Here is a 25,216-nt window from a genome sequence, read left to right as displayed (position 1 = left end):
ACACATTATCATTTATTTCTTCAGTGCTTTCCTCTTTCCTTTTTTCCTCTGCAGGCATCCCTCATTTCTTTTGGAATTTTTTAATTTTCTGTCACTACATACCATTTTAATCATGACTTTCCTTTGTAAAACACCAAAGAAAAAGTCTTCTTATTCCAAATGATAGTGAATTTAGTCCAGTGTTGTTTTGGTCCCCATTGGCTTTTACTGCATTTTACCAAAACAATCTTTAAAATGTTTTTTTTTTTAGTTTCACGATAGAAAAAGTCGTATGACATGAGTATGAGCAAATGAGTAATTTTTTTTTTCATTTGTAGGTGAACTAATCGTTTAAGTACCACTTTCCAGCATTAAGATGTGCATGTGTATGTTGTTATGCAAGCTTTAGTTGAGTAGAGGGTGTAGGTTTCTGGGGTAGAAAATGACTTCGTAACATATTTAAGAGGAGAGTCAAGCGTCAAGTACACTGATGTGAACGGAGCTCACTGTGAGTTTAACAGTACCGACTGAATTGGCAGTTTATCTTTTGCTGTATCTTTATTTTTCTCTCCCTTTTTATTGCTCCCTGAAAGTGTGTTTGTGTGGATGACGGGATTCTTATGCATGGTTTGAACTACATAACTCTTGTACAGTGCAGTATGATCTGTTCTAGTTTGGTTTTCTTAACATTCTCTCCAGGTAAAGTGAGCATATGTTGTTCTTTTTGTCAGCTGTTTTTCTGGGAATCCCATTTGCCTTGGAGTCATGGTAACACTTTATTTTAAGGACCGATTTTCATTATAGTTGCTTATTAGTATGGATATTGCTTGCATATTAGCTACATATATATTACTACTTATAAAGAACATGCTTTATTACAGATGCCGACTAATACCGGCAAAAACACCATCCACTTTTCATATATTTTGCAAAGTTACAAATGCTAGGTGAACATACTCAATCTGCTCAATCACCAACCAAAGGCAACAGATGTGCGGTGTAATACGCTAACTCGACAAAATCCAACAAATGCATCTGTTGTTGGTGTGCTGTTACGATAACTAACAATAACTATATTCAACTCACAAAAACGTTCTGTTTATTATTAGCGTATGCTTCAGTTATGTTGTCTGCCACTTTAAATGTTTGAGCTCTTTAGAGTTAGATGGATTCTGATTGGCTGTCAATGTTTTTATCACTCACCAGCTGTAAAATGTGTAAATTAAATAAAAAGGGATTCAAATTATAATATTGCACTGATTCATTAAAACCTTATAGTTATTGATGCCATTCATGTCTTTCATGTCATTCATTAGCCTTACAAGGAATTGAACAATTTAAATCATTAACCAATGCTAATCTACTCTTTTAATGTATATCTCGTTTGCACATATTCAAATACGGTGCGTCAAAACTTCTCACATTATATTTAATATTTAAAGGGAAAAATCATTCATCATTTACTCACCCTCATGTCATTCTAAACCTGTAAACGTTTCTTTCTTAAGCTGGCATTTTGAAGAATGCTGGTAATCAAACAGTTGATAGTATTTCTTTTCCTACTATGGAAGTCAGTGAGGATCAACAACTGTTTGATTCTTCCAATTTTTGTTTTCAACAGGAGGGAGACCAAATAATGGCACAATTAAAATTGTTGTGTGAACTTCTCCTTTAAGTTCAGGTATGCCAAACGTCATTGCTTGTATTGTGTCTTCAGCAATTGGAGCATGAACATCTTATTTTGGGTTTGACGGCAGAAAAAAGTCATACAGACTTGGAATGACATGAGAGTAAGCAAATGATGACAGAATTTTCATTTCAGGGTAAACTATCTCTTTAAATGTTTAGTGAAAGCAGCATATTTCATCAACAGATGTCAATGTAGGACAAATATCAGAGACTAAATGTGCATTATTGCGTTGATTTATGGTAGTGTGATGATTGGTGTTTTCCTGCTGCATTGTACACGTCTCTTCATTTTCCTTCTAGACCCCATGATGTCATCGGCATAGCAACCGCTCTCCACACACATGAATTAGATGAATTAGTAAGAAGAAGACAGAATGTATTTTTGTTTATCCTCAATGATTGTGTGTTGCAGCTTCCTCGTCTCTTTGTGTGTGAGTGTGTGCATCTGTGGGGGTGGACCGAAGGTCTGAAGAAGTTCTGGATTTAAAGAATTGTTTTCTCCAAGGAAAGGCCATCAGTTGCACTAGAATAACCTACTCACAGCACAGACAATACACCACTCAGCTATTTGTACAACAAAGAGGACAAAATGAGGAGATTTATTCAGTGCCAAAAGATCATCGCACACGCGCAAACACCCTCGCTTCCACACGCACAGATGAGACTGACTCTTTCTCTAAGCTATTTTTGAATGCTTCCCCAGAAATATGAAAGAGAAAGATGACATGTATTAAATAGAAATGGGTGGATGAGATGTGGTGGGAAAAATGAGGGAAGGAGGAATATGGGAAGAGGCTCTCTGAAACAAAGGAGATGAGAGACAGGGAAGTATAAAGAGGAAAATATTCATATAGTGTGTAGGGTGTGTGTGTGTGTGAGTGAGAGAGAGAGAGAGAGAGAGAGAGAGATAAAGGGAGAGGGAGGAAAGGGCTGTAGAGAATATTTAACCCCTGAGCTCTACTTTCTGGCTGTGTGGAGACTCTGAGAGTGTTTTGTCAAGGGGTTCCCTTTCTCTACATCGTTTATCTTTGGAGGGAGCTGTGGAACTGTAGAAAGGCCTGTATGATGTACACTGACACACACCACACACAGCTGTGTGAGCCAGAAGCTCTACATGGACTGTGAACAAAATATATAGTATATATGGGTTTTTTATGGGCTGATACTGATACCGATATTAGGGAGTAAAGAATATCGATATATCGGCCGATATTTTTTGTGCACATTATACTATAGTATAGATCACAAATCTCACGGTTCCAATCACATTACAGTTTTTGACCCACGGATCAGACCATTTTTCGGATCAGCAAGAAAATCAAAATATTTAAATTGAACTTGCTTTCCATTTATTACTTAAAGCTTGCTTTCCATTTATTACTTAAAATCCATTAAACTTTATTCCATTGAATATTATTTCACTTTGTCACATTCATTCATTGACTTGCACTCATTTGTCTTCACACACAGTCGAAACTTACTTGAGAAGTGTGACAAAATATACTTCTGTAAATAAATACAATATAAAATCACGTCTTAGGCATTTTAATGTAATGTAACATGTATGTTCTTTTGGAACTGGAATCATTGCAGAATTTCATGTGAAGTCATGTGACTGGTCAATCAGAAACCATCCTTTTGTTGAGTGTTAATGTACAGGGCAGAACCCTTTTTTCAAAGTGAGATTTCAGTATGGAGATATTTGTGTAATTTATAGTGAAATTATTATTATTTTGTTTTTATGTGTTCACATTAAGGCAGATAATTAGAGAACATTAGTGCATGGTGTTAGGAGATCTATCAATGTCTGAACAGACAGTCTCTTCCCTGAACCATTATTGCAAAATGAAAGCTTGCAGATTCTCCCCTCGTCCTCATTCTGACAGCATTGTTTATGGATGTGTTGTGTGTTACCATTAACTTTGAATTGGCAAGTATTGTAGTACTCTATAATCAAAATGTCCACTATGTACAATACAAGCAGATCAGGGATGAGGTAATACATTAGCGCTTGGCTCTGAATAATGTCCAATGCGACAGTAAATTCTCTCCACAGTGGCTTAATTAACATTCCTTGCATTGTCAGAGTGCAAGGGCTTTGGCTGTGGGGAATCCCTCACTTAAGAGCTTTGACTAATGTCCTCGCTGGCTAAGAATGCCCAGGTGTCTTTCACTGATGGTCGACCTTGAGGAAACGACTGTCTCTGAGTTCATATGGCCGCCAATGTCTCAAGGACCCGGTCTGTGCTCAAGACCTGACAAACAGCCTTTTACATCTGCCTGACGGAAATGCAATTTAGAAATGCACCATCTATTGTTAAAATAAAATTAAAGGTGGTCTGAATAGGTCACCAGTCTAGCAGATTTTCCTTCCATGCATTTATTTCTAATCAACAAGTCGTTATTCGACAGCAATAAACTGAATATTCAGTAAATTGACACTATGTGTTTCTCATAATTGCCTTATGTAATATATGTTAAGAAATTGGCAATTTGATTAGTATAGTCTTGTAAATTTTTAGCTTTACAAAGGAGTTTTAGAGAGATTAACATTTTCACAGTCTGTCAGAATTGTCCTTCTGACTTTATGGTTATTAGCACAAACTTAATTTACTGACACAGACTGAGAGGCCCGTTCACACACAACACATTTTTCCATTACACTGCTCTACCTTATCAATGGTTTTCTATGTAAACATTCACTAGATGGACATCTTTGACTGTTGCATTCATGCCTTATGTGACAGAAGTGTAACTTTATAAACGTGCCTCAAAGCGTTTTTTTTTCGCCCCTTCATTCCACTGCCCGTATCACACTTTATTTAAAGCAAAAATGCTTTCAGTTTACTTCTTAATGCTGTATTTTTATGCATATTTATTTAAACTCCAAATTGCTGAGCATTTTCTTGTATATGTAGATCTAGTAAGTGTTTTTTTTTTTTTTTATGCATAGCACATTTCTGGTAACGTAAGCAGGGGATTTATGGGAAAAGACTTGGGTGAGTTGGCTGTTTGTGTCCACTCAGACTTGCTGAGATCTCTGTGTAAGGATGAGTCGAGGCTTATAGCCCTTCAGTACATGGACACACACACACACTCACTCACACACACTATACTGTGACATCAAAGTGGAAATTTAATATTCATCTGCATATGCCTTTGGATGGTTTATGTCTTTATTTATAAGTTGTCCTTAATTTAGTACGAGTTCTTCTGATCAAGAGAAGAACATTTTTTGCAAACTCTGATTTGGCCAGTGCAGCATTTCAAGATTTTGCTAACCCTTCGGATATTTCTCTCTCCCCTCAGGACTTTGATGATTTCATCTTTGCTTTTTTTGCCATGGAGATGGTAATCAAGATGGTTGCACTGGGCATCTTTGGGAAAAAATGTTACCTTGGAGACACCTGGAATCGGCTAGACTTCTTCATTGTGTTGGCTGGGTGAGTCCTGAAATTACTTTACAAAGTGTTTATTTTTTTTTATTTTTTATTTTTTTGTATAAGTGTGAATTTATGCACCTTGTGTTGACCTTTAGTGTTATGCCAAATGAAAAAAAAAACAAACAAACAAACTACCATTTAAACGTTTGAAGTAAATAACTTTTTTTTCTTTTACATTACTGTTACTCATTTAAATTTCTATCCATCAAAGAATCTTTAAAAAAAATATTACAATTTCCATAAATATATTTAGAAGCACAATAACTTTCAACACTGGTTATAATAAAAAATGCTACAAAGTGTCCAAATCCAAATTTGTATTTTAAATTGTAATATTTCACAACATTATTGCAATAATTCACAACTGTCTTTACAATGTTTTTGATCAAATGTAAATATAATTTAGAAATTTTAATTTTCTGTAAAGCTGCTTTGCAACAATTTGTATTGGTAAAAGTGCTATTCAAATAAACCTGAATTGAATTGAATCTAATTAATTCAGCAATGTGGGCATAAGAGACTTTAACATTAAATATTTTACCAACTACAAAATTTGAACATTAGTGTACTTATTGTATTTTAGTCACTATTGAAATAAAAGTTATTAAAAATATTGTTCTTTTGTTTTACAGAGTAGAAATAACAGCATATCAGTTTGGAGCAACATGTCAACCATAGTAAAAATAAATATATTTAAATTATAATTATTTCATAATAATAATAATAAACATATTTCCTGACATTGCTTGAGATTTACTGATATAAAAATATGCAATTAAATTGAATTTAGATTACTACTTGTGCACAATGCACATTTCTTAATATTAAGCCTACATTTATTTTAATCTCACTATTGATGGGAATTGAATGATTTTTAAATAACTTTGGTCTTTAAATGTGAGATATTTAAATTGTACCTGAAGTTTACCTGCAATTGCTCCACTTTAGCACAAATCAAATATACTTATGTTTATCTTTAGTTGGACTTCAGCACTACTTCTGCTAAATTAAAGTACAATCTGTACAAAAAAGTTGTTCCAATTTAGCAGATTTTAAGTATGCCAGTACCAAATGAACAGTTACAGGGTATTTTTATCAACTACATGAATATATAAATGTATTTATGCTGTAATATACTTATCATTAAATAAATGTATTTAAAATATATTTTAGTATATTTATTTTGCAATAGGGAACATATTGTTAAGTATGTAACGACAGAATTGGGATGCCGCTAGTTCTGTCTGTTATCAGCCTGTGCTTCTAAATCAGTCACGTCACACATGGTTAGCTGCAAATACGCAATTCTTCAATGCATCTGTGTGAGTGTCAAAATAATCTTTATCACTGCCAGATTCTACGTTTATGTGTATGTGTGTGTCTCAAGTCTTGTAAACAGGGCACGCTGTTGTGTGAGGCACTTTGGTGTGAACAACTAATCAATGAACATGGGTTTGTAAACACCATAAAACAAAGAGACTGCTATTAAATACAGAGAGTTGTGTAAATGTGTGCCCTGGGAAATATAGTAAAGAATATGTGCATCACTAATATAGATCTACAACTTTTGAGAAAGCCATGAAAGGTCAGGAAAGACAAGCTTCTTGGTGAATAAAAGTTTTGTGGTTTGTTATTTGATGTTTGCTTTCCAAGAAACACAAGGAGTCCCATTCCCATTCCTTGAAGCTTGTCAATCATGACTCATCATGGTGGCAGCATGGCCTTACATCTCTCATGGGTTATGTTGATAATCTCATAGAAATATTTGTTGAGATGGAAATCATCCCAGCATATCAAGCTTATAGAAGCAGTTTCAGGAGACATCATCCAAAGTTTGTAGTACAGAAGATATCCATATAAGAGTGACAGACAGCTGGCTTGTTCCACCGTTGGCACAAACTAGTTTCCCCTTGGGTTTTTGATACTTCTCCAGATGAAATGAAACCACCAAAACCATCAGTATATCATTTTACAGATTCTCAGCAATTTGATCAGTTGTGGTACTTTCTGAAGAATCTGGACCGTGGTATCAAGTACCATGGTTTTTGATATTTACCATAATTCTCAAATGGTATTCTCATGATACTTCAAATTACTTCCAAGAATACCAAGGTGCTGCTGTGGTATATGTCCAAAAATCAATGGCAGTACTATAATGACATGTCCTAAAAGCTGTGTTACTTGTCTAGTGTCCAATGTAGTACCCCAAAACCATTGCAGAGCCACAGATTTTGTTTGTTAGTACTGAGATTCATTTATTTTTTTTGGGCTTTGGTTAAAATTGGCAGGCCAAGTAACATAAAAAAGTGTAATTCATTATAAACCAGAGAACTTGGAGGCATGGTTTATATGAACCATTTGTTTCAGTTTAAAGGTTAACATTTAGTGTCTTTTTTCCTTCTGGAGAACACTCTGATGCAGTAAATCAGAAGTCTAAAACTCACTTTAGCCTGCTTACTATGTGAATAAATTGTTGTTGGTGGTTCAACTAGATGGTTCGGTTTCCAAAACCCCCTTCACTCAGACATTGTTTTGCTGAATCTTCTGTTCTTTTCTATCTGAGGTGAGCCAGAGAGCTCATAGAAGTCGAAAGATCTTGGCGGCTGTGCTGTGGATCATATGTCTTTGTGTGTCCCATCTGTAGAGACATTGAGGCGAGCTTTCCCTCTTCTCAATCTTTCAAAGCAAACCCTTAGAGAATGCAGACCCTAATACACCCCACCAAGACAAGGTATCAGTTTCAGACACCCGCAGTGGTTTGGCAACTTCTGCTGAATCACTTTTAAATTAGTTTGCCCTTTTCCTATCCACAGAGTCTTCACACACACCGAGTTAAATACACAAAGCTCTCCAAATCCACGGGGCTTCTACAGGGATAGTGACAGTGTCTTCAGGGATTGTTTTGAGGCTTTTTAAATGCTCGATGAGACACAAAAGCTTTTACGATTTTTAACGAGAGATTGGGTATAAAGACATTTCTAGAATTTCTTCTAGCATACTTTGCCATAACCTTGATGGAAGTGAGTTTTACGAGTTTTTCCATAATGCTCTACCAAATGTTGCATACTTTGACAAGGAACCAATTTGTTATTATTTCAGGCATTATTCTCTCATGCATTTTCATGCCAACTTTGGCCTAGACAGGAAACCGATACAAGACAAATTTTGTCTTTTATTTTTGCTTAAATATTTCTTTTACTGGAATACCTGGTGTTTTTACACTGTTATTTTTCATCAGTCCCTGTAATGATATGCTGAATGTTTTGTACCTCAGCTGGGATCTGATGTATGATTAGTCTGGAAGATTCAAAAGGCCAGGCCCAGATATCTTAATCTTCTCTCTTTTCCTTCCTCTTCATCATTCCATTAATTCTAAAGCCTCCTCTTATAATCCACTTCCATATATTCTTCTCTTTCACATTTTTATTTTAAATTTTTTTCCACAACCATATTTACTTCTTATGGTCTTCCTCTTCCACTTTTATATTCTTCTTATATCATTACATACCGTACATTTCCTCTCTTTTTTTACCTCTTCATCATCCTCATCTTCTTTCCCCATCCCTTTTTCCTTTCCATTCCCCAGTATCATTGGCTCTTTGCCTGTAATTTGGCTGATAAAAGGGAGTGAAGGCTCTGACTGTCTTCCTGGAAACATTTCAGGTTTTTAGCTTAGAGAGACCCTTCAGCTTACTTTCTTTTTTTCTGGTACACACTTTCCACTCATTTTAAAATCAGCAAGCTGACCCTGAGAGCCAGGATTGACTGAAACATTACTCCATCGTTCAAAATACCCTTAAAGTTATTTGAAGATTTTCTTCACTTTTATAGTAAGAATAATTGTATCTATCTCGTGATGGCCTCACATGAATGTCTTGGTGAGAAAATGCGGATAATTTACTTTCCTTTGGGTTTTTTGACATGACATGTATTCTGTTTCATATAGAGAGCTGTCAGTTTCTGGTCAAGTCAATAGTTCTAAGGCTAGCACAACCTGTCAATGTAATTATCATCGTTCTTGTCAAAAAAGCTGACAGTTCCTGTCTTTTGTGTGACTGTCACCAGGACATGCAGAAGACGCTTTCATAAGCTCAATAGCAACTGAGATATCAGGCGCTAATGGGGATCTTAATAAATGAAATTAAATGAAATCTACAACAGTTAATGAAATGTACTTTTTTATTTCTGTTCTAGCTACCAACTGAGAACAGAGTTTAGAGACAGGTCTGCTCTAGATTGAATCACAGTAAAAGCTCCTGATCAGGTCATGACCCACATCGCCAGTGCTAATAGAGTCTCTTCAGGCCTGAATGAGGATTCCGTGCTGAGGTTTAAAAATCTTCAGGAATGCCATTTGGCCAGGAGGCTGTTGATGACACTGGGCAGCATCCAGCGCTTTCATCTTAGGAGTTCTTCATCTCAAATTTGTTTATAGAGATGCCTGGAACTGATAACACCGTCATTCACAGATACGAGCAGATGGCTGAGAGCCTCCGCACATCCATTAAGCTGAAATTCATTTACTAACCTGAAGGGAAAGAGAAGGAAGGCAAAATATTTGCTTTTAATAATTGTTTTGTTAGAAGAGTTGGTGAAATAATAGCAATAGTACGCCAAAAAATCATTAAGTCTGCATGATTTTCATAATGCTTAAATGTTGCTTTTGTAGGTTTTTTGACACTTGAATGTCACCATATACCATACTTGAACACTCTTCAGTTAAAGGTTCTTTATTGGCATGCAATTATGTTTTTTTTTAAACTGTTCTTTTAAAAACTGTTCACTGAAGAAAGGTTTGAACTTCTTAAAAGGCAATACTGTGAAAAAAAAAAAAAAAGAACCGTTATCTTTTTAAGGGTGTATGGGTCAGTAGACTTCGTCAATAGCCTCCTTTTGTGTTCTATGCATGAAAGAAAATTCATACAGTTTTGAAACAACCTGAGGGTAAACAAATAATGACAGAATTTTAGGTGAATTATTCCTTAAGGTTCTCATTTGATTTGGTAACTTTAATGAAAAATGCATGCTTCAAATAATGGCCTTCGTCACTCAAACTGTTTTGAAAAAAAAAGGGGGGAAAAAAAACTAAACCGATTTTATTCAAACAAATCTCAGTGTTGTCATCTGCTGTTGCAATTTCTTAATCGAACTACTGTCCTCATGAGGGAGAGGAGAATCCAAATGTCCACCACTGCTTCTGATTTAATGATGCTGCTTCGGCTGTTTCCAGACCTGCCGCTGATACACATTATGTTCAGACCCAGACCTTGTCAATTAGACGGGACAAGGACAAAGCATTACGAACAAAGGTTATCAAACATTGTCTCAAGGAAAAAAGCCAGTTACAGGACCTCTTCATTCATTTTTTTCCAACCCATCAGAGGAACGCTTTTTAGTTGAGGTACACAGACCAAATCTAGTTTCCTCTTCATCCACTCGAGTTATACATTTGCATTAGCTTCCATTATGATTATTATTTTGTAAAGCAATCACAGAGTCCCAGAATGGGTCAGTGTTGACATAGTATATACTGTATATAGTCTCAAGGGAAAAGACAGATAGGAAAGAGCAAAAATGGCTTTATTCTTCATTGAAAGGGTGGGAAGAGTAGTGCTGCTCTCTCAGACATTCTTTCCCTTTGAATTGGAAGACTCTTGCTTGGCTTAGGTGTTGAGATATTGTTTTGAAGAACACTTGTTTGAGAAACTGAAAGGAACATGTCTTTTTGCTGTTCTGAATTTGAGGCTAGGGGCGCATTATCCTATTCCAACCATAGTAAATCAATCTGTCCCATCCCATAAAAACAGAAGAGCACCCCTGACGGCAATTGTCTCTGAGAGCTTGTTGAGAGAGAAATAAATACAAAAGTACAAGACAGAAATATAAAACTGAAGATAAATATTGTTTGAATCTCTCTGTTGATCTCTGTTTGTGAGCTGAGACAACTAGACAGGCCCCATAGAATCAAATTGGAAGTTTTGTAGCTTTTAGTCCACACCTGTTAGCTCGAAGGCAATTTGTTCTCCAGAATAGCTTTAAGCAGATTTAGATAAAATGAAGCAGAAAGCATTTCTATTTATGCTACCTTTTAAATGGTTTTAATATTTTTGAAAGAAGTCTCTTATGCTCAACAAGGCTACATTTATTTGACCAAAATAAAGTAAAAAAACAAAGACAAAAAAAAACCAAAAAAAAACACCAATTTTCTATTTTAATACATTTTAAAATGTAACTTATTTCTGTGATTGCAAAGCTGAATATTCAGCATTCATTACGTCAGTCTTCAGTTTCACATGATAATTCATAAATCATTATAATATGCTGATTAAAAACATTAATTATTTTCACAGTTGAAAACAGTTTTTCGCTTAATATTTTTGTGGAAACTTTTACATTTTGGTTTACGTAACATTCAAAATATTGTTATATTCCCATTTTTTATCATTATATCCTTGTTTAACTATCGTAATAATAATAAAAATAAATAAAATAAAATAAAAATCTTACACCACACTTTTGAAAAGTAGTTTAAATAATTCACAAATACCTAAAATATAACTGAAAAGACGAATGTGACGATCTCCATTAAGGATGTTTTACAAATGATTTACACAAATTCTGCATAATTACATTTCACAGTCAAGGAAATTTACAGAAATAATATTATGCTAATGCTCTTACCATAATAAAACCTACCTCTGATTAGCATTTGTAGCATTTTGTCATTTGTAGTTGGTCTAAAACGAGTTGTCATAAATAAGAAAAATAATTTAATTCATGTGGACAGACTGAGAGGGAATGTGAGGACAGAGTATGTGTGTGTCTGTTGTTAGGGGTATCTTCCTTCTCTATCTTAATGGAGAGCTGATTGTTCGGAAGTGAGCCTCCTCTGAAACTCGCCTCATTAACCTGCCAGGTGGTGGAAGACACCAAGCTCTGATTGAACTGCGGCCAGAACGGCTGCTTTGAAGACCACAAGGGACTAGACAGAGAGATAGAGAGAAATAGAAGCATAAAGCATCTGAAATACCGCATGCACTCTGTTGCAACCTTTTTACGTAAACCAACAAACCTTGCATTGATCATACAAAGCAACCCTGGTTCATAATGTCTGAAATGGAGCATGTCCCAAAAGAGCTGGTATTTCGATTGCTGCAGGAATTTATATGTCTTTCAGTCTTTTCAATAGTCTGTTGAAGAGCTGTTCAAACAAGACACAACAGCACGCTAGCTTTCTCTCTCTCTCTCTCTCTCTCGCTCTCTCTCTCTCTCTCTCTCTGTAGCCGTAGATCGATTCGAGCGGATTTCTTATGCATGTGGAAGACCACAGTTGTTTTGAATCTGGGACCCTTGGCTCGCTCATACTTTTCCTATTATAGTGACCTCGCAACTGGCATTGTATACGCAGCGTGGAGCTGTTGTTGATTGTGCGACCATGTTTTCAAAAAACAGAGAGATTCTGGGAAGGTGTGTCATCCTTCACCATGGCCATTCCAAACACAAACAGATAACAGAAGTGAGGTCTAGGTGCCGACTGGACAAACACCCGGGTCTGACCCTTCACTTTTTGTTTATGTGTTTGCGAGCGGCCATGTTAGTGATTCATACGTGTGTACGATAGAAGTAAGAGGCTGTTGACGATATCACATTTACACACGTCCTCCTTGTTTGGATGCATCCTACGTCCCTGGGGACATTTTTGTGGAGTGTCCTCACGCATGTCCTGTCTCTCCTTCTTTACAGGCGTTTTGTCCTGAGAGTCTTTCTCTCCTTTCTCCATATCCACTTCCTGTGTTCCCCTTTCCATATTTTCGTGTTTTCTTCATTCCCATTCTTTCAAATGTTAGTCTCAGTCACCACTGTTATTATTTTTGCAGTCCAGTCTCCAGCTGGTTTCCATCAAGCCCAATCAGTGCCTTCAAAGCTGTTCTGCACATTTCAGGAGCAACAAAGTCAGAACACATTTCCTCACTGCCCTGCTTGGCTAATGGGGCTCGCACTGTTTGCACGTCACTGACTTCACTCGATCCATATTTGAAAGAATGGAGAAACACCCCGGATCACGCAGCTTTAATCTAAGCAGGCCATGTGACCGTGAGAACCCTCATTAACATGTGCATATGCTTATCGACATCAGCTTTATGTATTAACTTGATACATACTGTAATTGTATGTTTTTTAAGTTGTTGTATGGCAAGAAATAGTTATTGGGTTTGCAATTACACGGTTGCAAGCTCACAGGCACATAGAGACACACACTTTGTTTATTTTCTACAAAAACATGCGATTCTTTCATGTGCCTCACTCCGGAGTTCACATGTGCGGAGCAGCTGTGCATGTGTTTGTTTGCGAAAGCTCTACATTAACCTTCCTTCCACCTCTCTTTGACCTAATTGAAAACGATTCAGTGTAATTGCTTGATGAATCCTGATAACATTCGATTGATCTACAGTATAGCGTTGGCAGTTCGGCAGAAAACACGCCACTAATGTGTCTGGGCTGTCAGTGTTTATTTGAAAATATTGCTGGCCTTTTACGCTTTGTTGCCATAGTAAGTGATACATATTGAGGATATTCATTAGTTAAAAAATCAGATCAGTTTTTGCCTTCAGGTGATATTAAAAATCCCAATAAAATACGAAATGTGGATTAATTAACAGATACACTGCAAATGGGGGGTAATGTGTCTTCATTAGTATGTGCATACATTTGCTAATATCTTGGTTTATTGAAAGTTGAAACTCTTTTTATTTGTGTGTGTTTACAGGATGCTGGAATACTCTCTCAACCTGCAGAATGTTAGTTTCTCTGCAGTCCGAACGGTCAGAGTACTTCGACCTCTTCGGGCTATCAACCGAGTGCCCAGTGAGTACAATATCAGCAACCATTTTCCAAATGCACTTGCTAACATTAGTTACAGTACCTACATTAGTTTACATAAAATAAAATAAAAAAACATACAAATTTATATATATATATATAATATTATTTAATAGGCCTGACCTAAGATGAACTAACAATGAACACCTGTATTTTTATTAAATAATCTTTAACAAATATTAATAAATAGAGTAACAAATTTATTTCTCATTGTTAGTTAGTGTTTGCTAAAGCAATATGTAACATTAATTGAATGGAATCTTATTATTATGTCACAGACATTCCAGAATGAATCTTTTTTTTTGATTCAATGAGTCACTCAAAGGCAGTAATTTGATGTTTTTGAATGAATCAGCTAAAGTAATGGTTCTGTAAATAACCATAAAATTGAGATCATAATTGTAGCCACCTTCTGATGTATATTTGTAACTTGCAGAATGATTCAGCAGTCTTTTCTGGAAAGTGCAAAACGTGCACAGTAATTCACAGTAATAAAACAAAGCAGGGTGCACAGCAATAAAAGTTTATTTTTATATTATACTGAGATCTATTGCCTGTGTTCTTTATACGTTAGTAAGGATTTTGGAATATTATGTACACCCCAAATAATCACTTTTTTTTTTAGATGATTGAATTTTCAAGTATGGTACATTTCTACCAGTTTCTGCTGTAGAAAATAAGAACTCAGAACTTAATTCAGTTTATTCATTCCCTGCATTCAATCATAGAGTTTATTAAATTCAGAATGTTCTATGTTGAATTACATTATTTAAGCACCGTGGTCAATTAATGCAATTTAATCAACATTTGAATGAGAAATGTAGCCTGAGCTCTGTCATATACCAGAGGAGTTCATGCCATTTTAGGAACTTTAGATTTATAGATCATTTTCCTCTTCAGTGCTTTTAACGGCTTCTCTCTTTGCACACACACATACACAAAGAAAGAATAATAGAGACTGTCTCTCTCTCTCTCTCCCTCTCTGAGGCAGGGTGATGATATTTCATTGGCCACATCTATGTATACCGGATGTTTTAATCACCCTACTTGCCAAGGAGATGCCCGCGGTTCCCCCCCGGCTCTTATTTCACAAGGAGCCATGTCTGGCCAATTTAGCTTGATGTCCCTATTTGTGGAGAGTAGTAAAATGTATATTGAACAATGATAGCATTTAGCTGGAATGTTTTGACTAGCCCAGTTAAGGTTTTGGTGAGGGTAATTTGTGTGGGTCACCCCTCTAGATACGGTTCAGTATGTCTATCAGTCCAACAGACAAACTGCCCCTCTTCTTCATCAGAGGAGCAGGCCGTGTTATTCACTGTAGGCCTCGGGGGTCACAAATGGCATACAGGTGTCTTCCTTCTAGTTAAGTTAGAAGCAAGAGTGCATCCATTTCTGTCATGATTAATTACTAATTAATACCTGTGCCAATCTGAGACAGGGGGTGAAGTGGTAGCAGACAGTCTAATTCATTATTCAGGACCCACCCAGAATAATTAAAGGCCTAATGTTTGCATTATAAAAGCAGCCATATCACCCTGTAGCCCAAGGCTTGTTGCCTACTAAAGCTAAGCAGGGTTGAGTCTGGTCAGTACCTGGATGGGAGAAATCCTGGGAAAACACATATTTAACCGAGGTCCTGACTCTCTGTGTTCATTAAATATTCCAGGATGTCCTTCAAAAAAAGTGAAAGGTGTAACCGGAATACTGGCCAAATTCACCTATTGGCCTCTGACCATCATGGCCTCCTACCCATCCCTATATCTACTGATTGGCTACATCACTCTGTCTCCTCTCCACCATTAAGCTGCTGTATGGTGGATGTTTTGGCGTATTATGGCTGCCTTTGCATCATCCAGGTGGATGCTGCAGACCGATGGTGGTGGAGTCCCCCTCCCTTCTATGTAAAGCACTTTGGGTACTCAGAAATGCGCTATATAAATGTAACAAATTATCATTATTAATTTGTGAATTATTTTATCTGTGGGTCGCTTGCTTCGGACCATCGCTGGGAAAATGGGTGACAGAGATGTCTGTTGATCATATTTGTCAGTTTTCACTTTTTTTTCAGCACTAATCAAAATAAAAGAGAGGGAGAGAGAAGAACATAATAGGAGTTAAACTCAAATCATCAATCATTAAACTGTCAAGCTGGAAACTAAAGCAGCATGTCATAAACATTTTAAAACTCTTTTGACAGTAAAGCATTAGAAACATTGGTATCAGTGGTCTTTCCCGCTCTATAAGGCGAATTCTGCAACTAGGGTCTAAAAGTTTTTTTGAAAGTTTAAAAAAATGGTGTATTTTATTAGATTTTATTTATTTATTTTGAAAATGTAATTAGACTATAGTGTACTTTTAAGAATTGATATTTTTTTATGTAAAAAACAAAAAACAAAACCAAAAAAACAACTATAGACAAAAATTCCATAAAACAGTTTTGAAAGTTTCATGTTGCCAAAAATTATATGATCTAGTATCTTTATACAGCATTTGGCATTGTAAAGACTGTAAGTCTATCCCTCAAAGTCTTGTATTCATCCGTGTTAAATTTGTGTTAAAGGCCTATGGTTGAGCTTTATACTTTCCAGAGACATGACAGTCTCACTCTGTGTTTCACATCACCTTCTTCTATGTCCTCTATACTTCCCTGCCCTCTGTTGTTCTGTTCTTCCTATCTTTGAGGAGCTGTCTTAATCAACATCACACTCTCTTGTTCTCCACACCCATGGCTTGATTGATGAAGAGACGGGGCAGAACTGTCAGTAGATGACAAACATGTTCCCTCACAAATCAAAATACTCAACGCTGCTGTGGTGTACAGCTGGCTCACTCTGCCTTGTATTTGGTGTGCAGGTGTAAAAAGCGATCTCTTAAAAGGTTTGTAATATGTAGACAGACCACTATTCATGCCATTTCACTCCCCCAGAGGGTGGATTAGTCTGTCAGAAAGTTTGGAGCTCTTTTACACTTCATCTTCTGGATTAGAATTCATCGTGATTCCACACTCGAGGGCGGCTGGAGGTTAATTGGAAATCCGCCTGGCTGCCCACTTGTGTATTCTATTATTATTTGGGCCTAGCAACAACATCATGTCGAGTGTCCGCCAGCAGTGATGTTGCGGTCATCATTTTCAGAAGGCCAGCAGTAATTGGAGTGGTGGACACGTAGATTGGTGAGAGGTAAGAGGGCACTATTGGAGAGAAAGGGATACAGACATAGGAAGATAGAAACTGATAACTTTTCTTTGACTTTTTAAGAATTGCAACAAAGCAGACATTAAAATGGAATGTTCTAATTGTGTAAGTGTAGTCTACAAGTCTTGGATCAGGTGGAAGGCTTTAATTTAATTTAATTTAATTTAATTTAATTTAATTTAATTTAATTTAATTTAATTTAATTTAATTTAATTTTACAAAAAGTAAATGTATGGTCACCCTTCAAGTGTTTCTCTACCAATCTTCATCTTGGAGACATTGCCACAGTTCTTCTGAATTTAGTCTGTCTCAGTTTGTTCTGTTCCTTCATGTCATTCCAGACGGACTGGATGATTATGAGATAGGATCTCATCTCTGTGTGGAGCCTGTTGTTAAACTCCTTGTGCAAACAACAATCTCACTGGATTATTACAATTAATGAAAAAATTAATGTTTGAAAATGTAAACTGATATTTCCTACTGACACACTACAGCAAAATATAGAAATAACTGACTTAAAACTATTTTTGGCTGGTGAAAATACTAGTGTTCTAATAATTTTTTGCCACCACTGTATGACATATATGAAATTACCCTGTAGCATATCTATACAGGGGGAGCTGGGGGAGGTGGAGGGTTTCTGAAGTGCGCTGCAGCCAACACTAGCCAAGTATTTGAATATAGAGCAGCAAGCTTATTGGCTGCTGATGCACAAAGAAACCAATCAGTTGTGCCATGTTGATGAATATGCAATAATATCAGATTGGGTTAGACTTATTGGCCTGTGCCATCTAGAGTTTCATGACAGAAAATTGTTTTGAACTTTATAACATCAGGGCATTTATTTCTCTAGCACTCTTTAATGAGCTATTGAGTGATGCAGAAATGAAATCAGTGGGTTGAGTGTTGTCCTTTTACAACCTTATTGAATTAATATTGAGAAGATTAAGCTTCTCATCTCTCTTGTTAAGTAATCTGCCAAGTATCAACGCCCTTGTGTTAAGACTGCTACAGCAGTACAACACTGGAATAGACTCCTGTGTTTATGTGGTTTTCATGTCCCCTCAAGCTGTTTTAATTAAACCTACAGAGAAGCTGCTCTTTTATTATCTGTGGAAGCTTATGAGAAATAGATAGATAACATGGTTATGATCTCTTTCTCCCCTGTGCTTTGTTATTGAGCTTGTTTGGTGCATGTGGAGGACTCCAAAGGGCAGGGGATCCCAGGGGTCTTCTTCATAACACAGGGCCCGAGCACATTGTGTGGCCTGGGAGACTCTCTTTTCAACAGAAAATAATAGCTATGGCAGGATATTTACAGTCTGCCCTTGGGGAATACGCTCTCCTAAATAATCTTTTCAGGAGGGGTTTATAAATGATTTGAGCCACCTGCAGAGAGTCAGATCTTTGCATTAGTGAATAGCTATAGACTGGCTTAGCTTGGGCAGATAAGGAGACGGGTAAATAACAAATTGTTTTCTGGAATATTTGCTAATTTCATTTGTCTGTCAGGGTCGGCATCATTTACGGTCTGAACTACGACGGTATCTGATCGTCTTCGAACCTCCGACTTTCGTTCTTGATTAATGAAAACATTCCTGGCAAATGCTTTCGCTTTCGTCCGTTTTGTGCCGGTTCAAGAATTTCACCTCTAGTGGCACAATACGAATGCCCCCGGCCGTCCCTCTTAATCATGGCCCCGGGTTCCAGAAACGCACAAAATAGAACCGGAGTCCTATTCCATTATTCCTAGCTGCGGTATTCAGGGCTGACATCTATGGTAGGTGTCGAAAAGTAATTTAGATAATTAAGTAATCATATAAAGAGGAAGTATGACATTTTTATGTTTTCATTTGCAGAGATAAATTAATATACCAGTAATATAATTTACATTTAAATTATTACTTCTTAAGTAAAATTTATTCTGTGGAACATGGAATTAGACATTTTGTTTGTAATCAAATAGTTTTGGTTCCCATTGACTTCCATTGAATTTTATGTCTATATCATGTTTTGGTTACCAGCATTCTTTAAAATATCTTTCTAAGTTTTCATTTCTGGTGCACTATCCATTTAATTCATCAACTTTTTCAAATATACTGTAGGCTTTCAATAATTGTTGTAATTGTTGTTGTTTAAATGTAGCATTTAAATTGTGCTTTTAATGCAACTTTTTAATTGCAATATTAAATTAAACTTAAGTTTTTACATTTGTAAATGCTTTACAAAAATTTGCAACTTAAATGTAGCTTTTTCAAACTTAAAAAAAGCAACTGAACCATTTTATTTGTCAACTTCATAATTTATTTATTTTTGTTTGTTATGTTGATAATTAATATATATATATATATATATATATATATATATATATATATATATATATATATATATATATATATATATATATATATATCCTTATTTTTAAATGTTGTTTCTAGACATAAATAAAGTTTTCAAAAATATCTGTAATGACTGGGTACCTGTGTGAATTCCAGTTTATTTAAATAACAGTTGCTCTGCTGGTACGCAATTTAAAATCTTCCATTATTGTTCATGAGGTTCAGCCTATCAGCAAAGAAGTAAATTCCATGTGACAGTTGAATCTAACATTACACATTTTGTGTAGTCTATACTACAATATATTTTAAAAAAATAAATTAAAAAAAACAATTACTAGAGTTTTATACATATTTTGGGAAATCTAAATCATAAAATAAGTTGACAAGAGATATTAACAAAGAACATTGACTAAAGTTAGCTCAGCCTCCTGCTTAGACAGTCCATTATCGTATTGTGAGGAAACTCAATACATTTATCAGGGTTCTTAAGGGACCCAAATTCCAGAAGGTGATTTCCTCCAGGAAATACACCTTGCTCCCTGTGGGGAATTACCTTTCAGTTTGTAAGGGACACAAATCTGTGCCACTGTCACCGATTCAGTGCTTGTTAAGCCCTGACTTGGCAAGCTTAGCCGAATTGCTGTGCAAGGGTGAACTCCACAGTCATTTGGAGTCACTAATGACCGAAGTTAGGAAGTGATTTTCTGTGCAGAAATCTCAGAGCAGTGGATTATCTACGAGAAAAGCAACGTAATGGGAAGAAACACTCTGAATTTCAGTGACCTCGATTGTCGTTCTGCACTCACTATTTACTAATTACAAGTAAATAAATACAGGCTGATAAACACTCACAAAATGATGCAGAATTTCCTAAATTCCCAGACATAAAAAAAAATATTTTGAGGCCATGTTTCCATCAGGGCGTCTCATTAGAGAAGAGTGAATTTAAGGGGCTAAAACCCCGTCTCGAAGATGGTGGCTTTAAAGAAATGCAGCATCTGCACAATACTAAGCTCTGTAAACCCACACAGCACAGAGGCATTTTATGTGATGACACGGAAACTCCATTGTCATTCATTCCTGTTAATGCCTCACTGCTTATCGCCACTCACTCTTCCTCCAAATGTGGAAATTACAGCCAGCCACAGTTATCACCCACAGACTTCAGGCTGCCAGGGAGCACCGGCTGGATTACCCTGCTCCACCAATTACCCGCCAAACCCTGAGCAGGAAATGATTTTCATCATTTATGCTCCAGTCAGCTGGCATTGTGATTTGACACAGGGCAGATATATTGGAATAGCCAGGGCAGCAGCAGAGTCTGAAAAACTGAATATCAGCAGAGATTTTTACTGGCGCGTATAAACATTTGTACTGTGGGTCAACAATGAGCCTCTATAAATGTGAAAGAGAGCAACAGTTTGTTTAGGGCATTATAGCACTATAATTTCATATGTTTTACGAGAGCAATATGCTTGTGGCCATATCTTTTTATTATTACAACAGTGTATTTTTGAGCGTGTGAGGGATGAAATGATACTACAGTTGTTCTTTCATTATGTTGCAGGTATGAGGATCCTGGTAACGCTTCTGCTGGACACTCTTCCCATGCTGGGCAATGTGCTGCTACTTTGCTTCTTTGTTTTCTTCATCTTTGGGATTGTAGGGGTCCAGTTGTGGGCGGGGCTTCTCCGCAATCGCTGCTTCCTCCCGGAAAACTTCTCCCTGTGAGTGTGATGGCATGGGATGTAATATCACAAGCATGATATTGATTTACGAGGGACCTCAGGAGTATTAAAATTAAAAGGTTTATAATGTGAGCACATGATGAAAGGCTAAATGTGAATACGAGATCAAAAATGAGGAGAGGATTGAAAGCAGTAAACAGAAAACTATATAGTAATTATTGTGTTTGAACACATTTTATATATGTAAAATTATAATATATTTTAAAATGATTAGAATAAAAGTGTTTTACTAACTTTATATGTTTACTTTGAGTATTAATAAGTTCTCTTCTGTTACTGCAGCACAACTCCTTACCCCTTTTTTGAGCAAATAATGTTCAAATTGATATGGATGTATAAATGTGCACCAAATGTCCACAAATGTGTAAATCTATAGCAGACACTATCTTATGTTTGATGGACCTTAAAAAAAATGAATGATAAGTTTCCATTTCTCTTCTTTCTGCTTCCATTAATTTTCAACCATGAATCAATTATTTTTGTTTACTATCTAGCACTGTAAACCCCCCAGCTATCATTGCTCTGAGAGCATGAATTAAACCCCATGGATTCATGGCCTGGCTAACACAGCATGTTGAAGGAATCCACTGCCTCACAGAGATTGGCTTGCAGCGGTGATTATGTAACATTAAGACTGTTAAACTGCTCTTAAGAAATAAATATTTCAAGGGGCAGGGTTCTTTGGAAGGTTAGGATTTGTCCCAATGGGTAATTGAAGGTACTTGTGCAGCTAATTCGCCATGGCACTTTCTCTCTGAGGTGAATTTGTGTTGACAGACGGCCCAATTATCCAATGTCAGAGACAAACACCATTAAAGCTAGGCCTTGCTCAATCGCATTTCTTCTGGAGATAGTTACTGCTGATCTCGCTGCAGCCTGACTGCTGCTCAAATAAGTGTTTGCCCAACACCCTAGGAGAAGCTGAGGCTGAGCGGAGGGCACTGAGTTATTGCTCAATGCACAGTTGATTTACACCCATTTGCGTGAATTGTCTGAACTGTGTGTTTGTGCATTGCATACTGTACATATTCATTCTTTCATGGCACACAACAGGTGAATTAAAATATATATATCCTGGTTACTCTTCACTTCATTGACAGCAAAAGAGTCTGTAAAGTGGCCAAATAAGAGAAAAATATAAATATAAAATAACCATAAAATGGGTGCATATGACTTATTCCAAGTCTTCTAAAGCATACACATGCCTTGTATGAGGATCATAGTGATTTTTTTTTTTTTTATGAACAAATCTTTCTAGTAACTTGTTGACCTTTGTTCACATAACCGGTCTGAGTGATTAATTCACAAGTTCACTTCACAGACTCAGTGATCCAGTTACTTTAGACATTTTTTGTGCCATTTTTGATTTCTGATTTTTTTTTTTTTTTGTGTGATAAACTATCATTTTAGGAAGTAATTCTTATTTTATCCTTTGTACAGGCCTACCAGTCTAGACCTGCACAACTACTACCACACAGAAAATGATGATGAAAACCCGTTTATCTGTTCTCAACCACGGGAGAATGGCATGCGCCTGTGCAGCTCCATCCCCACGCTCCGCGAGGAGGGCCAGCAGTGCCAGCTGGACATGGCAGCTTACAATAGCACAGGCAATACCACCTGCGTCAACTGGAACAAGTATTACACCAACTGCTCTGCCGGAGAGGCCAATCCCTTCAAGGGGGCCATAAACTTTGACAACATTGGTTATGCCTGGATTGCCATCTTTCAGGTCTGTTGCATGTCTTCTTTTATTGCTTATGCTGTGAAGACTTATACCAAGGCCTTTAAAGACATTTACAATGCCTTAATATGACAGTTTAGTATGAATGCACAATATATTGTTGCCATAAAAAATAGTGTTAGTTGCTGTTGGATATGTGATTGTGCAAGCTCATTTTTTTCCTATTTTTACCACATACATCATCTAATGCTTAATCTTTAAAAAATATAATAATGTAATAACACTAATCTTAAAAGTAATGCTGTTTTACACAATGTACTTTGAAATATTGTGTTCACTTGTAGCATTTTAAATGTATGTAATTATTTATTGGTTAATTTGAAAGTAAAGACTGTAAAGATATGGTTTTACACAGCCACCAAAATCCGAGGCACTTTGACCCAATTGGGACTTTTAATTTACTGATTGATTGAAGTTGATCCAAACGAATACTTAATTTACTATCTTGAACTCAAATGTGCTAAATGCAATTTCCCTGACTGTTCAACGATATCATAAACCCTTGACATTGTGTTTAAATAACAAAGCTCATCTGTTCTGGGATTTTGGATTAGCTTTTTTAGAATCTGGCATGGAGGCAATTGCAGGCATTAGCAGGCTCTATTAATTTGTATTTTGTGTTCTTTTATAAAAAATACAAAATAAAAAATGTGATAAGGGTCTAATTCTTCTGCATGTGCCCACTGATTTTAATTTCAAGTTGAATTAAAATCTCACTTTTCATATGTATACAACACAACAAAATACATTTCTAATGAAATATTTAAGTGACTGAACGGTGCAGTAGCCTGATGACTTAATCTTCCTTTAGCAAGCGGCCAATTCTGTGGTTTTCCGCTTAATTTTTAGTATCTAAAAATGAATTAGCTGTCTGACAGCCCTTCATCCAGCTAGCACACCCAATTGCCCTGTAAATAGCAAGCAAAGGCCTTTTTCCATCCGGTTTTGCCTTTCCCTGTTTCTCCCTAATCTGTGACAGATTAATCAAAGGGAATGACGAGTGCATGATGGGTAGGGTGTCCCCCCTGAGCATTCAATATCTGTACTGTCTACCTCATTATGCATGCTTGAGTACAGAACCAAAAACTGATCTCAGAAGCATGTAATCAGAGATTACTTATGCTTTTAGTTTCCATGTCTGTCACTCTATTGAAATTAGTACCAGTTTTTTTTCATGCTTGTGATATATCTACAATGCACCTAGAAGTTTCCTAAAATAATTTTATATAAAAAAAAGAATGCCTTATTTAAACAGTCTCTTATGAGACATAAGCTTCACTGAATCCCTCTACTTTTGTTCTTTCCTGTAGGTTATTACTCTGGAGGGCTGGGTGGACATCATGTACTTTGTTATGGATGCTCACTCCTTTTACAATTTCATCTACTTCATCCTCCTGATAATAGTGAGTGGCTCTGGGCTGAGCTGGGCAGACCTGGACTCATTTATGAGAGCATTACCTGAACTGTCACCGAACAGACATACAGGCTCTGATGTAATTCTGTGTCAGACAGGCTTAGACAGCTCAAAAGACAAAGACAAGAGAATCATATTTGAAAAAATAAAAAAATAAATGTTTTTAAACCGTTGTAGTTGCAATGTCCATAAAATGCAATAAATCATGTTTTGTTTAGCCTAGGAAATGGATTGGATGTGAAAATGGTTTAAACCTTTTCAGGGGTTCCATTTAGGGGTGTTAAAAATGGATAGATCAGACAAAAATCTAATTTCTGTCATGATATTCTGTCATAGTTTACAAATCTAAACTTTATTGTCGCATAGATTTATATATAATATTGAGTATATATCCAGCTTTATCCATATGCATACAGTATATACAGTGAAGTGATATATACTTTCTTGGAAATTCCAACTTTTATTTAATCAATATAATTATTTTGGCGTTCAGTTCTTTATATAAAGTCGTATATATACTGTACAAGTATGTATATTTAAAGTTTGGCTTGATTGCTCATATTTTTGCTAAATGTACTGTATATTATTACACCCAGCTCTAATCTGCCAAATAAATCATTAAGATGTAAAAATATGTGACCCTGGACCACAAAAGCAGTCATAAGTAGCATGGGTTTATTTGTAGCATTAACCAAAAATACATTGTATGGATCAAAATTATCGATTTTTCTTTTATGACAATAATATTAGGATATTCAGTAAAGATCATGTTCCATGAAGATA

At 36.2% G+C, this 25,216-nt stretch overlaps 1 protein-coding gene across 7 annotated transcripts in view; it reads left to right on the top strand.

Moving 5' to 3' along the window:
• cacna1g (calcium channel, voltage-dependent, T type, alpha 1G subunit) overlaps positions 1–25,216 on the top strand; it is a 211,777-nt gene that overhangs the window by 96,637 nt on the left and 89,924 nt on the right. For all 7 annotated transcript variants that reach the window (XM_026276274.1, XM_026276275.1, XM_026276272.1 and 4 more), the window contains exons 4-8: positions 4,978–5,111; positions 13,879–13,976; positions 21,095–21,254; positions 22,716–23,007; positions 24,330–24,422. In XM_026276274.1, coding sequence (XP_026132059.1) covers positions 4,978–5,111; positions 13,879–13,976; positions 21,095–21,254; positions 22,716–23,007; positions 24,330–24,422 — 777 coding nt within the window. The remainder of the gene's footprint in view (positions 1–4,977; positions 5,112–13,878; positions 13,977–21,094; positions 21,255–22,715; positions 23,008–24,329; positions 24,423–25,216) is intronic.

This window comes from Carassius auratus, chromosome 12, assembly GCF_003368295.1.
Source record: "Carassius auratus strain Wakin chromosome 12, ASM336829v1, whole genome shotgun sequence".
Taxonomy (NCBI): domain Eukaryota; kingdom Metazoa; phylum Chordata; class Actinopteri; order Cypriniformes; family Cyprinidae; genus Carassius; species Carassius auratus.
This window is presented reverse-complemented; position numbering and strand designations above follow the sequence as displayed.